Source organism: Pteropus vampyrus, unplaced genomic scaffold, assembly GCF_000151845.1.
Source record: "Pteropus vampyrus isolate Shadow unplaced genomic scaffold, Pvam_2.0 Scaffold40, whole genome shotgun sequence".
In the NCBI taxonomy this organism is placed as follows: Eukaryota; Metazoa; Chordata; class Mammalia; order Chiroptera; family Pteropodidae; genus Pteropus; species Pteropus vampyrus.
This window is the reverse complement of record NW_011888821.1, coordinates 4,651,756-4,665,615: the sequence shown is the minus strand read 5'-3', so window position 1 is coordinate 4,665,615 and position 13,860 is coordinate 4,651,756. Positions and strand designations below refer to the sequence as shown.

The window sequence follows — 13,860 nt, the reverse complement described above, 5'->3', positions numbered from 1 at the left end:
AGGAACTGAATTTCTAATTTCACTTGATTAATAAAATTTAGATAAGCACATGTGGCCAGTGGCTAATGGTTACCATATTGGATAGGGCATTTCTGGATTATGGATAGCAAGGAGAAGGAGATTAATGCTTAGAGAACATTAGTAGTTTTAGGCTTTCGTGTTACCAGCATCATTATTATGTTTTGAAGTGAAGATGCACCTCAGTCCTGGTTTAAACATATTAAAAATCATTTCATAAAATACTTAGTTTGCTGACTGGGGCATCTGTGGATGGGGATGGGCAGAACTGTAGGGTATGGTCCTTCCTCCCAAAGATACCCCTGGAGCCCATATGTACCCAGTGGTCACACACACCCTAAAAAAGGACCACCAAGGTATCTTGAGTCACCAGGTAAGCCAGCCCTCAGCAGTGTCTCCAGGTAGGGCAGGGTGGGGTTTGACCGGGTAAGACAGGTAAGCTCTGGTTTGGCCTTCTACCTGCAGGTGGAAAGCCGTTTAATTGAGTGTCGTTAGGCCACTGAGAAGAGTTAGTCATCAAGCCTGGTCCCCAATTCTCTGGTTATGGCCTGACATCAAAATCGTGGTTCCTGAGAAGCTGCTAGCTACAAGGTCAGAGGCCTTGTTTGTGGGATCAGTGAGTAGCCAGGAGAAAGAGGACAGATAGCACCGTGCAGGCCGATAAGGAGTTGCAGGGGACAGAAATGGAGACAAGTGAGATGGGACCTCAGCCAAAGAAATAACATCAAAACCCATAGTTTAAGGAACACTGTGGACAATTAATTAAAAAAAAAATACAAAAACCTAAACCATTTTTTCATCTTTTTTTCCTACTTTTTCCCAACATAGTAGTTTTCTGTCTTCTTCGCCTCCCACCTTCCCCTTTCCTCTCCACGCCCCCTGTACAGCCCCCTCCCACCCCCTCCTACTTGCTGTTTCTCCATCTGGGAGGCCAAAGGTATGCTTACAGGTAGTTGGCAGTGGGCACACAGAGTGGGCAGAGCCCCGTCTTTGGTTGCAGGGAGGCAGAAGCCCCAGCCCCTCCCTCATCCTGCTTCAGAGACACCTGCCTTTCAGCTGCCATGGTGGGAAGGATGGGGACTGGGTGGACAGGCCGCCCCAGTGGCTGAGAACTAGGTACTTCTGGGCTTCCCATTGGGCTGTGTCTGCACTCTGCTCAACTTGAAAGAATGGGCTTGCTCTTGGCCCGAAGACCGGTACTGTAGGAGGAAGGAGAGTTGTTTGTTTTAGAGGTGGCAGCTGGGTCAGGGCAGTGGAACTTTTATAAAGGCAGGAAGCAACTCTTTTGGGGGTCATTTCTTTCAGAACAGCCACTCCTGGGGATAATTGTCCTCAGAGAAGCTGTGGGCTGACTCAGTGACCTACGTTTTCTGGAATGAAGGTAGAACACCCATCTGACTCTCCTGGCCTCACATTGTTAAGTGCCAGCTCCTCAATCATCTCTTCATGGTGTGACATTTTAGGAGCAGAGTGTTTCTAGAACATAAAAGGTGGTGATCTTCCTTTAAAATATATTTAGAACCTAAAGTTCTTAATGTTTCTACATTCAAAAAAAAATTTAGGATTGTATTTTCATATTCCTCATACCTGCCTGTGCTTTATTTTGAAGTTGTTTTTTTTTTTAATCTTATTTATTCATCTGAAACTTTATTAAATTTCAGCACCATACGCATTGGCCATACTGGAATGCAGGTTCAGCACATCATCGAAAACATTCTTGCTGTCACGAAAAGGCTTTCACAGAAATTGCCAGAGGTAGAGTCTTATAGATGAATCAATTGAGCGATCATTTAAAAGAAACAAAACGTGTTGTTCATATTACTCTGTTTGTTTGTTTGTTTCAGAAGTGGGAGAGCGTGAAACTCTTGTACGTGAAAACCGAGAGATCAGTTTCCCTTCCCATCTTTTCTTCATTTGTCAGCAGTCGAGGTGAAGCCAAAGGAGTGCGCACCCCTAGTCAGAAGAAAAAAGTGAGCAGAGTTTTGTTTACTTGAGAGACGTAATCGAGGATGTGGATGCTGCCTCAGAAGAGACAGCGAGGTTGCCATCCCCACCTGACTTTAACCTTTTAGTGGTTTTCCCGTGGTTGTGCTTTGTGTTCATTGTTCTCTTTTTACGTATGACATTAGTTAATCTTGTATGGATAAAATACAGTATAACACAAATATATTTATTGATGTTAGGTGTTTAACTTTTTACTTTCTCTTAAAAGGGCGTATTAGGCTTAGAAGGGGCCTATTCAGTGGCAAGAGGAGCTAAAAGAAAGAGGAAAACCAAAATCTAGTTTACGAAGTGCTCTGTTATTTATGGGCAAAATTTAAGACTGTGTTGAGCTAACACATACCTCTTGGTTTTTGGTTTGTAGGTTTTTGATGCCAACAGGTACCATTGCAAAAGAAGCCAGAATGAGAAAATTAAATTTTTTGCTTTGTTGGACTGATCTCCTAGTTTATTCATTCTTTCTTTAGCCATGTTAATTATCTCTAATGAGTTTTTAATTTCGGTCTTTTATTTTTTACTTCTAGAAGTTTCATGTTTTGTTCTTTTTTAAATTGGCTGTACTCTTTTTTTTTTTGTTTTTTTGGTTTCCTGTTAAGTATAAATAGTCTTCTAATTTGTCTTAATTCTTGGAGCATGTTAAGTATGATTATATGATAGTCATCTGATAATTCAGATAGAAGTATTGGTGTTACAGCCAGCCATCTCTGACTTCTGGTTCTTTATGTATTTGGTTATCTCTGACATGGCATTTGGAAAATTTTTTGTAGAAATAATTCAAGGTGTAGAATGAAAATTGTTTCTCCGGAAGCTGACATTTATGTCTGCCAGGTATCTTGGAGTACCTTGGAGCACTCTTGGTCTGCACCACCTGAAAGCACATTCAGGGCCAAAGGGTCCCTGAATGACAAAGCAAACCATAGCACTAAATTTACACATCTTTGCTTCCTCTTCATCTCTGCTCTGAGGGTAGAACTCATTGGGATCCCAGCTTTTCGTGAGAGGAATGTCCTCTTAGAATTTATACCTAGTGTGGATGCTCAGATTCGATTTTTCTTCACCTTGTCCCCCAACCCACCCCACCCAGGCCCTACAGAGCTATTAAAACAGAAGTTGGGGATCAGCAAATACTCTCTGGGCAAAAATGGATTCTGAGCTCACTCCATTGGGTCCTCATTATTAATTTCCTACAGTGTAATCAGCTCAAAGGTGCTTTTATGAAAGAAAAAAATTAAAAACAAAACATTTTGCCCTGCCTTTTTACTTGGGAGGATGATCCAAAATAACATAGACTGCTATTACCAGAAGCAGGAAGTCTGGATTTTTTGCTGTTTGTCAGCAGATTCAGTTGAGGGCTTTGTGAAGTTGGAATTTTTTTGTTTTTGGTAACAGCTTTATTGAGATGTAAGTCACATCACATACTGTGCAATTTATGATAATTCTTAACTCACCTATAAATGAAGTTGACTTTCACAAAAATCTTGACCGCATACCTCAAATATCCAGGTTCTGAATACCAATACATAATTTACCATGTAGAATGCAACTGTGGCTGTGACTCAGAAATGAAGTGGAGGTGGTGTTCAGGTGCTGGCAGGAGGGTTTGTTTGCTCAGAGCTTATACAAGTCAAGGCCCTTTGAGAGAGCTTGTAGGTAATCAGAACTGTAAGTGATGAGTCTCGGCCATTTGTTTTCCAACAGAAATATCCCCTACTAAAATTACATTTTGGTTTTTTCGGTAGGATGCAAAGAAAATGCAAAAACAAAAAGAATATCTTCAAAAACAAAAGGAGAAGAAAAGAAACAAAAGGCTTATGAAACAGGCTAGAAAGGTTGCATCAGCCCTACCTACGAAGGAGGCGGCCCCTAAAACAAGTGATACGCCAGTGAAGGACCCTGAACCCCAGAAGAAAGAGACCTCCAAGCCTGAGAAGAAAGAGACCCGCAGAGTAAAGGCCCAAAATGAAGTGCAAGACAAATCTGAAGAAGAAATTCCACTATTGGTCCCAATAAGAAAATCTCCCACCAAAGAAAATGTAGAGGTATGTTTACTAATATTTAATATTCATCATGTAGTGATTCAGATGCCACTCTGTGTCAGGCAGGCATGGCTGAGTGATGACTGTAATAAGTGTTAACATATGGGGACACTATAGAAATCTATTTCAGGGAAAACTTATTCTACCAAAGATTTTTAAGTAATAGATAAAAAATACTTGGGTAAACCTCAGAACCCAGAAGATAGTTACCATGACCTACTTGACCCTTATTTTAAATACTGGAGTAACAAGTACTAAACACAACCTTGTATGTCCCTAGGAATCAAGGGAGACGTGACCATATTGATAATTCTTAAAAACATTGCCCATGGTTTTAAAAAGGAAGCCAGGGTGGACATTTGGGCAGTGGTTTAGTTTCTGCAGGTGAGTCCTGGATCAACTCACAATTAGTCTTAGAAAACTTACAGGAGAAGTGTGGGCCCCGGACCTGCCCCTAAAACCTTTCTGACCACCTGCACCCAGCGGTTCTTCACAGAAATCTGACTTCATGGGTTTCAGATAAGATGATTTAAAGGAACAGAGTTTTTCATTTTTTTGGTCTTTTGATCATTTTTTTTCCTCATATTCATAGTATCTATCGTATTGGAGGAAGACCTTTTGAAAACAAGGGGAGAAATAGGTCCCTGATTGTCTAGAGGGCTGACATCCCACCCCCACCCTGTGGGCAGACAGGACTCATGTCCCTTGTGGGCACAGCCTGCACTGGGGGTCCCGGGGCTATTACTGTGCTTTACCTATTTTGCGTTTAGTCTTAACAGTAACCTTTAAAATCTTAAACATTATTATAATTTACATCTATTAGTGAAAATATTCTTTTTAAAGTGCCCCCAAAGCACTACTGAATTTATCAGTATACCTAAAGTTAACATAAATGGTCAGTATATTAACTATATAATTATTTTTAGAAAAAGTAAGCTGTTTTGGTTATAATGGGACTGGCAGGTAATATGTTGGAAATTAAAGAATGGAAGGTGTAGCTGCCAGGGTGATGCATGTCAAGTGCTGTAAAAGCGTTTATGCTCTTTGAACCCATCTAGGAAGTATGATCAAGGTGATAAATACGCAAGTTTCATCATCATTCACTATAGAAACAAAAAATGAAAAAATGTCCCGTATCCTTGCAATTGTTTTTTGTAAAGTTATTGAAAATGATGTTAAGAGTTTATACCGCTTAGGAAATATGAATGAAATAATTGGGAAAAGGGCATAATACTTGGCTTTTAAATGTATACCTACCCATGGGGGAAGGGTAGTAAGAGTTAACACTATTATTAAGGAGTTTTTTATATTTGATGTTTTTCAGATTTTCCATAATCTTCATTTTATATTTTACTCAAAATTTTGTTGATGTTGGTTAGGTTTTTGGGTCTCCGCCCCACTCCATATGCAAGGAGTTTATAGCTGAAGGTGACAGTCAGGATTATGCCACAGGTCTTCTTGCTGTGCTCCTGGAAGGTGCTTTCAGCAGACCCTACACTCAACCACTGGGAAAGTTGGTTTCCCCTTTGATTGGACCGTCAGGGTCCTCTTTACAGTTACAAATAATGGAGAATACAGCTGCCTTTCAGAATGTCGGTGAGGCAGAAAGAAAAGCCATTTCTCATCATGCCAAGGTGTGCCTTCTGGGGGCCACCTGAGTAATCAAAATGAGAACTCTTGGAGTTACACTGTCAGTTGGTTTTCTTTTCTCCCCCAGACTTAAGTTTTTTCTTTTACCTAGATACAAAATCATGCCACAGGAAAGAAGTCTCCACAAAAGGGTAGAAGAGGAGGGAAGAAGAGGAAGGCCTTAGCTTTGGAGACTCCGAAAGCAGCAGAGCCCAAAACCCCAGGGAAAGGCCCAGGGAAGAAGCCAAGAATCAAAGAAGAGGCAGAGAAGGAACAAAACTCTCCCTTGGGGAAAAAAGACCCAAGACAGACACCCAAAAAGCCAGAGGCCAAGTTCTTCACTACAGCTAATAAATCTGCAAGAAAAGCTCCCCAAACCGCCAAACAATGGTCCAAAAAACCCAAAGTGCCCCAGTCAACCTAAAATCAGTGACTCAGCCAGGAGGAAACATCAGAGCTGCGTGGGTATTTTGAAAGATACTTGGGTCCTGGCCCCCGTCAACAACCTTCTCCAAGAGCGAGGCCTAGACATAAATATATGTAAAACCCTCCACAAGTAATTCTGATACATATTCGTGAGTGTAAGAAACAGTAGTGAATCTATTTTTAAAATTGTTCTTCCATGTATTTGCTAACATAATAGAGAGAAAATACAGTGCTTTCCTGTGATTGTGTTTTTTATTAAAGTGTTAACATTTGCCTCTAAGTAAACTTTGCATTCTGTATCTTGTTAGTTTTACTTGAATGCCTATGATGTGATCTTAACTGCTTTAAACCATTTATTTATATAGGCCCCAGTACAGCAGTCTGTGCATAGATTTTCAAAGCTTGTCATTTAGGCCAGCGATGGGCTCGCTGCATGCACATCAGCCGCTGAACTCACGTTAAGTCTCAGGTCCTTGGCCGTTGTGCCAGGACAGTGTATCTTCATGGGTCTTGGCGAAGTGGTGGTCAGCCAAGGGTGTAAAGCGCTGAGTTAGCATCTGTTCGGTGAGGGACGTTAGCATGGAGCCATTTATAGGGTCACCAAATTGAATCCTGCCTGCTAGAGGCAAGAAGATACCTTCCACAAGCCCTCCTATCTTCCTCCAGATTGTCCCTCACCCTACATAGATTCACTTAGATGTGGCACCTCTCGGATAGGGGACCTGGGAGAGGAGACCGCTAGATTTGGGTGACTCTTCAACATGCTGAGGCAGTGAATGCCTTCTCAGGTCCGGGGTCTTTCAGTGGATTTGAGTTGGGGTACACATCTCTGGTAGGAGGTGAGAGATCCAGCGTGCGTAGTGCAGGAGGACCAGCGTGAGGCATGCTTCCAGAAAACACATGGTTCAGAAACGGCAACAAGGAATAAAAGCTTCGGTTGGCTCTCTAGCAAGGTGACTTGAGATAGCTGTTGCTTTTTAGCACAAATTAAACTGTCACATAACTTTTTAAATCATGAAAACCTCTAAAATACAAAATAATTTGTAATTCCGCTGTCCTTTTAGGGTCTTAAAAATGAATATGCATCTAATGTGTGTTGTAGGGATTTAGCTTAATTGATAAGTTTTCCATGGAAACTAAGTCTGCTGTTTGGCATAAGGCAGACTCTCATGCATAATCAGATAAGCTGTTCTTTAGAATCCACATGACAGTTTTCTAGGGATAGTTGTGTGGTTTTCTGATCTCATCCTTTAGTTATTGTGCACTTTAGTCCCCGTTGAGTATGATGCGGGTGTTTACAAAATCTTCCTGTTCTGCCATGCATCTAGTTTCTCTCTAATAAATTCTTGGTGTTCTCTATATTGAAAAAGAGATTTAAGTTTCTTGAGCAGGGTGCTAATTTTTTTTGACAAAGGCCACAGTTGAGGAATTGGTGATAATTCTGAATTGCAAATGAGAAAGTCAAATTGAGTGCTTGATTTCCAAGGCTTAAATATAGGAGACACCTTACCTGGTGGCTGAAAGGGCTGTGGTCTACCCAGGGGGCCAGAAAAGTAGTAGAAATCTCTGCAGTGTATTAGTTCTTGTGGGTTAAGAGGTTGAGTATGTGGCTGATGTTTGTTTCATTGGAAGTCAGTGTTGGGTTTCTGGATCCATCCTCCATACCACAGAGATTTAATGGACAAACCCAGATCTGATGGGAAAAATTTGCAATATTTTTATTCTGAAAAAGTACCTGAAATTTAATTTGTTCTTTAGGAAGTGTAATGAGCATCAAAATTTTTAATGTTTTTAAATGCCTTGAATATATTTAAGACACTCCTAATAAAGGTCACATTGTATTTCATAATGTCCTTGAGAAATATTTAAATAAGGGTACAAAGGAATTTCTAAGTCATGCTCTCTGATCACCAGACCAAAAACCCTTAATCTATTCATTTCATGGGTGTATTTAAGGGTTTAAAATAGCAAAGAACTCTTTTTGTCATTTAAATATCGATGATTCTGCACTACTTTTTTTTTTTTTCCCCTTAAATTATACTGTTTTCCCTGCTTATAACTAGTGTGTTAATAGTCACAACACCAAGATTCCCAGTTAGGATTTTATGAGCCTAAGAAGTTCTCAAGCCTTGGATGTTATATTGCATGTGATTGAAGACCACAAATAAAATTCTGGTTAAAGTGAAATAATGGTCCTAGAGAGAGAAAATGGCAAATTATTTAGGTGGTTATATATAATCCCAGATTCTATGTCTTAGTAAAACACTGTCTAAGAAGTATTAACATCTGTTTGTATAACTTTTTTTTTTCTTCGTATGACTCATTTTCTATACTTGAAGTGGCAGGAAATAATCAGGGCATGGGTATAATTTCGACTCACCTAGAAAGATGTCTCTCAGCTTTCCAAAAGACATTCACTGATAATGTGAATTAGACACTCATCTTTTCATTATAGATTTCCCTCAAAATCTATTTTTCCGGTATACAATGACACCATCTCAAAAACATTGAACTCAGCCATTGAGCCATGGAGTTACATCTGTTTTCATTTTATTCATTCAGCCACCCACATATTCACACATCCTTTTTCCAGTAAGTTCCTACGAAGTGCCAAGTACGGTACTAGACTTGGAAAAGGAACACATAAAACAGCTTTGAACTTCAAGGGAATCCTTGTCTGGTTAATGGCATCCTCAGAATTAGAATCTGGTTTGCATCTCAGTACTACCCAATCATTCTTCACTAATCTTACATATAGGCAGTTTTTACATGTAGGTATTCTGGGTTTTTTTTTAGGTTCACAGCAAAATTAAGCGGAAGGTACAGAGATTTCCCATATCCCTCTGCCCCCATACGTCTCCCACCAGAGTGGTACATTGCTTAAAATCGATGAGCCTACATTGACACATCACTGTCTCCCAAAGTCTACAGTTTACATTAAGGTTCTTTTTGTATTATACGTTCTATGGATTTGGACAAATGTATAATGACATGTATCTACCATAATAGTATCAAGGTATTTTCGCTGCTCTAAAAATTGTGTTCTGGCTATTCACCCTCCTCCTCTCCCCTCGCCCCACAGAGCCCCTGGCAAACCACTGATCTTTTTATTGTCTTAATTTTGCCTTTTCCAGAATGTCATATATTTGGACTCATACAGTAGATAGCCTTTTCAGACTGGCTTCTTTCATTTAGTCATATGCAATTAAGATTCCTCCATTTTTTCTCATGGCTTGATAGCACATTTTAGTGCTGAACAATATTCCATTGTCTGGAATATTAATTGCCAAGTTCGGGACAATTATAAATAAAGATGTTATAAACATTTGTGTAGCTTTTTTGTGTGGTAATAAGTTTTCAACTGCTTTGGATAAATATCAAGGAGTGTGATTGCTGGATCACATAATAAAGAAGGTGTTTGGTTTTGTAAGAAACTGCCAAACTGTGCTCCAAAGTGACTACTATTTTGCATTTCCACCAGCAATGAATGAGAGTTCCTGCTACTCCACGTCAGCATTTGATGGTGTCAGCGTTCCAGATTTTGGCCATACTAATGGGTGTGTAGTGGCGTCTCATTGTTTAATGTTATTGGTAAGGCTTCCAGTCAATGGTAGGCTGTTAGTTCTTAAGTTTTGGGGGAGTCAAATTTATATGTGGAGTTTCCTCTGCATGGGGGGTTAGAGCCCTTCACCTCCTGGAGGATGGTGGGGTATGGGGAAGTTGATTTGGTATCAAGGGTGGGGGTTCTCTCTAAAGCGACTTACAAATTGGACAATATAAACACAAACAGAAGTAAAAAGTCGAGTCCCACTGGGGAAGAGGATTCAGAAGAGCCTGACTAAAGTTTGGTCAAGTAGACTCTTTGTCACTGGAAATACCTTCAAATTTTGACCCTTCTAACTCTCCATGCCTCGTGACAAAGGAACCTGACTTATTCAATCTATCTGCAGTATACATGAATCCATAGACCCAAACATCTTGGAGCAAATCATGCAAAAAAGTTGACTTCTTTTAAAATCATGACCACTACCTCAAAGGATTCTTCCTACTTCCTACTGCCCTGCCTTTTGGATGTGTCCCCACTCTTTCAGCCTTAATGGGGATTAGAAGATTGTTTTAAAATATGCCTGGTTAAAGGAAAGTCCCTCCTCCTCCCTTGACTGACATGTGAAGGTCCCACCACAAAAATGATGACACCCATTCACCTGCTCACTAGAAATCCCACCAGTCAACAAACTCTACATGGTAGCCCTTCAGTACCTCACTCTGAAATGTGAAGGGAGAGCCCAGAAACTAGGAACTGTTAGGAATGCTTCTGAACTACAAATTCAAAGACCTGTAGAGGAGACAGTGCGGGGAACAGCAACAGAAAAAAAAATGTCCTTCAGCTTACATTTAACAATCTCAGAAATGTAGGAGATATATTGTATAATTGAAATAAGTGTCGAGTGTTATAAAGAATCGGTAAGAAAAAGCAAGAGCTCTTAGAAATTAATAATGATGGCAGAAATTTAAAATCCAAATATTTCTGTATGATAAAAGTAATGCTATGTTCAAGAAGAACCATTTACAATACGAAAAAAAAAAACAGGACAATGTCCAACAATAGAAAAATTTTAAAGATACAATAGAAAGAGACAGTGGAACATTTTACTGTCCCTAAAACTTGGTGAAAAGAAGTCCATTCCGTATATACAATAGAATATTACTCAGCCATAAGAAGAGATGAAATACTGCCATCTGTGACAACATGGATAGACCTCGAGATAATCATGCTAAGCAAAATAAGCCAGATAGAAAAAGTTGAAAACCACATGATATCACTTATATGTGGGATATAAACCTAAAAGCAGCAAACATACATAACAGACAAACATAACAAAGCAGATCAATGGCTGCTTGGGTGTAAAGGGTGGGGAGGCATTACTTTACAAAGGGGCTCAAAGAAACTTTGGGAGGCAATGGATTTTTTTTTTTTAATCTTATTGTGCTGATGCTTTCAATGGTGTGTGTGTGTGTGTGTGTGTGTGTACATAGATATATATGTCAAAACTCATGTGCTGTTTTTTTGTGCCTCCTTATGCCTCCATTAAATCATGAGTGAAGAAGCATAGAGTAAATGAGTTTAAGCAATGTTTCCCAAATCTTTGCTGATGTTAAGAAGCCTCTGGGTGTTGTGGGATGTCCACACTCCTGGTCCCACTGCCAGAGGCTTCATGAGGCACTGGGTGAGTTGTACTGTCAACAAGAGCCCCAGAGATTCTCATGTTCAGGGAAGTTGGAAGACATGGGTAGAAATGGGCGGTAGGAGGCCAAACCATCATTAGGTGAAGACAGATAAACAGCTAGGGGAAAACAGATCTGTGATGTCCACTGTTTCACACAGGTGCATAATCATTAACCACCATATAACAAGTGTCCCCACCTGTTCTCTTCGTTAAGGAGTTTTCTCGGCCCCTCAGCGTTTTATATCATCTGGTTAATTGGGAGCAAGCCACGCTGATAGGGGAAAATGGCTTTCCATGGACGTCCATGTTATGCAATTATCCAATCAAAATCTTATCTCCTATAAAAGCAACACAAGGAGGTAGCAGTGTTTGGTGTTTCAGCTTGAAGGGTGTTTGCTGGTTTCTGTTCTGAAGAGCTGCGTTTAATACCAGGTAAAGCATGTTATTATTATTATTTTTTAATACATAAAAGTAATGGTGTGTTTTGAAGTCATTAAAAACACTCCTTTTTGTTTATTTAGAGTCACTGACCATTGCGTTTTCTCAGATGTTTCTCCTTATGACCTCTGTTGGTTTTCTCTTCTCTTAATTTGTCAATGTTCTTTGTGTATGCGTGATCTTAATTTTTTTGTCTTTTCTGTGTATAAAATGTGTTCTTCCATCTGTCACTGACGAAGTTAGGACTTTGTCTCTGGTGTCTTGTCGCATTCAAGGCATAAAAATATCCTTTAAAGCATCTCTTTCATTTTTTAGGGGAACTCAACATTCTTTCCTATTTAGCAAGTCTGAAAATATACAAAACACGCATTCAGTCTAAGGAACTAAATAAAACCAATAGAAATGGAGGAGGAATTTAATAAGGACATATAAAAATAACAAACTGGAAAGCAAATGCTATATTTGTGGATAAACCTAAAAGCATGCTTTTGGAAAACATAACAAGCACCTAAATCTTTAGCAAACCAATAAAAAAAATAGCATTTTCTGAATGAGACAAGAAATGTCGTGAGAAAAAAAGATGATTAAAAAGGTTCTGGACATATTCATTTCAATACACTTGACATTTTACACAAAATAGGTCATTTTCTTGAAAACAGAAGTTACCAAAATCACATCAGGAGATAGAAATTTCAATCAGACCCATCTTTCTAGAATAAATGAAAAAAGATGTTCACAGACCCACCTAGGAAAGGCCTTAGCAGCCAATCACTGTGAGCTCTGGAAGCTTCCAAATCACTTTGTAAAAATAGCATTACCCTAGCTCTAGAATCCATAAAAATCCGCATGACAAAACTGGAGCCTTTTCTAAATTAAATATATGCATGTAAAAATTCCTAACACATGACCAGATAAAAATCCCATCTTTTTTCAAACCTTTAATCACAATCATTTTCAATTACGCAAACAGGTTTTTTTTTTTTTTTTAAAAAAAAAAAAAACACCTACCTACTCTCCGCTTAGATGTAATAAATTGTTAAAGTTTGTTGTGGCGGTAGTACATGTGTATATAATTTATTATCACTATAATTTGCTGAATCATTTGAGAGTAAGTTGCAGACATCATGAAATTTCACCCCTTAATTCTTGAACGTGCATCTCCTACAGTTACGGGCATTGTCCTACAAAAACTCAATACTGCCTTTGTGCAAGAAAATTACTTGTACAGTTTAATAGATACCCAGAAGGGTATATTTTAGGAACACAAGGATGGTGCCATATTAAGCAAATCATTGAAATTTATGTTGGTAAAAGAAAGGAGAAAGTCACATTTTTCAACAAATGATGAAAATGCATTTGACAAAATTCCCTAGCCAATTCTGATTAAAATTTCTCAAATATAAATAGGAATTATTTTTAAATGTGCAAGAGAATAGCAAACCGCACACAGAATTTAAGAAAATGGTCAGATAATCACAGCATTTCCATAAAAGCAGTATACAAAGCCTTGTGGTTTTCAATGTTCTTATTTTCCATTCTGTTTCAAATCTTCAAGCATCCCTGTTCCCATGGACCATAATATTTTGAGGGAACTACTCTGCACTGTCTGTATCCTATGTTGAGCTCTAAAGGTTTTCATCATAAATTAAAACAGTCACAAAGGATAGAATACTGGCATATTGTAAATTCTGACACTTCAAAATAACTTCACCACTTTTATTTTTTATTTATTTTAAAGAAATTTTAATTACATTTCACATACAGCATTATATTAGTTTCAGGTATACAACATAGTGATTAGACATTTGTATAACTTACAAAGTATTTATTGTGATAAGTCTAGTACTCACCTGACACCATACATAGTTATCACAATATAATTGACTATATTCCTTATGCTATACTTTACACCCCTGTGATTGTTTTTATAACTTGCAATTTGTACATCTTAATCCAAAGGGGTTAAGGGATCTGAAGGGATTTTTCACCCATTCCCCCAAGCCCCCTCCCATCTGGAAGCTGTTAAGATGTGTTCATTGACAGATGAATGGATGAAGAAGATATAGATATATATATGTATATAT

General features: G+C 38.8%; 1 protein-coding gene across 1 annotated transcript in view; it reads left to right on the top strand.

Annotated features, from left to right (window-relative positions):
• The window catches only part of RSL1D1 (ribosomal L1 domain containing 1), a 12,004-nt gene extending 5,595 nt beyond the window's left edge, over window positions 1-6,409 (top strand). The window contains exons 6-9 of the mRNA XM_011358384.2: window positions 1,680-1,773; window positions 1,863-1,988; window positions 3,759-4,058; window positions 5,797-6,409. Of these exons, the coding sequence (XP_011356686.1) occupies window positions 1,680-1,773; window positions 1,863-1,988; window positions 3,759-4,058; window positions 5,797-6,108 (832 nt within the window). The 3' untranslated portion in view covers window positions 6,109-6,409. The remainder of the gene's footprint in view (window positions 1-1,679; window positions 1,774-1,862; window positions 1,989-3,758; window positions 4,059-5,796) is intronic.
• The last annotated feature ends 7,451 nt before the right edge of the window (window positions 6,410-13,860 follow it).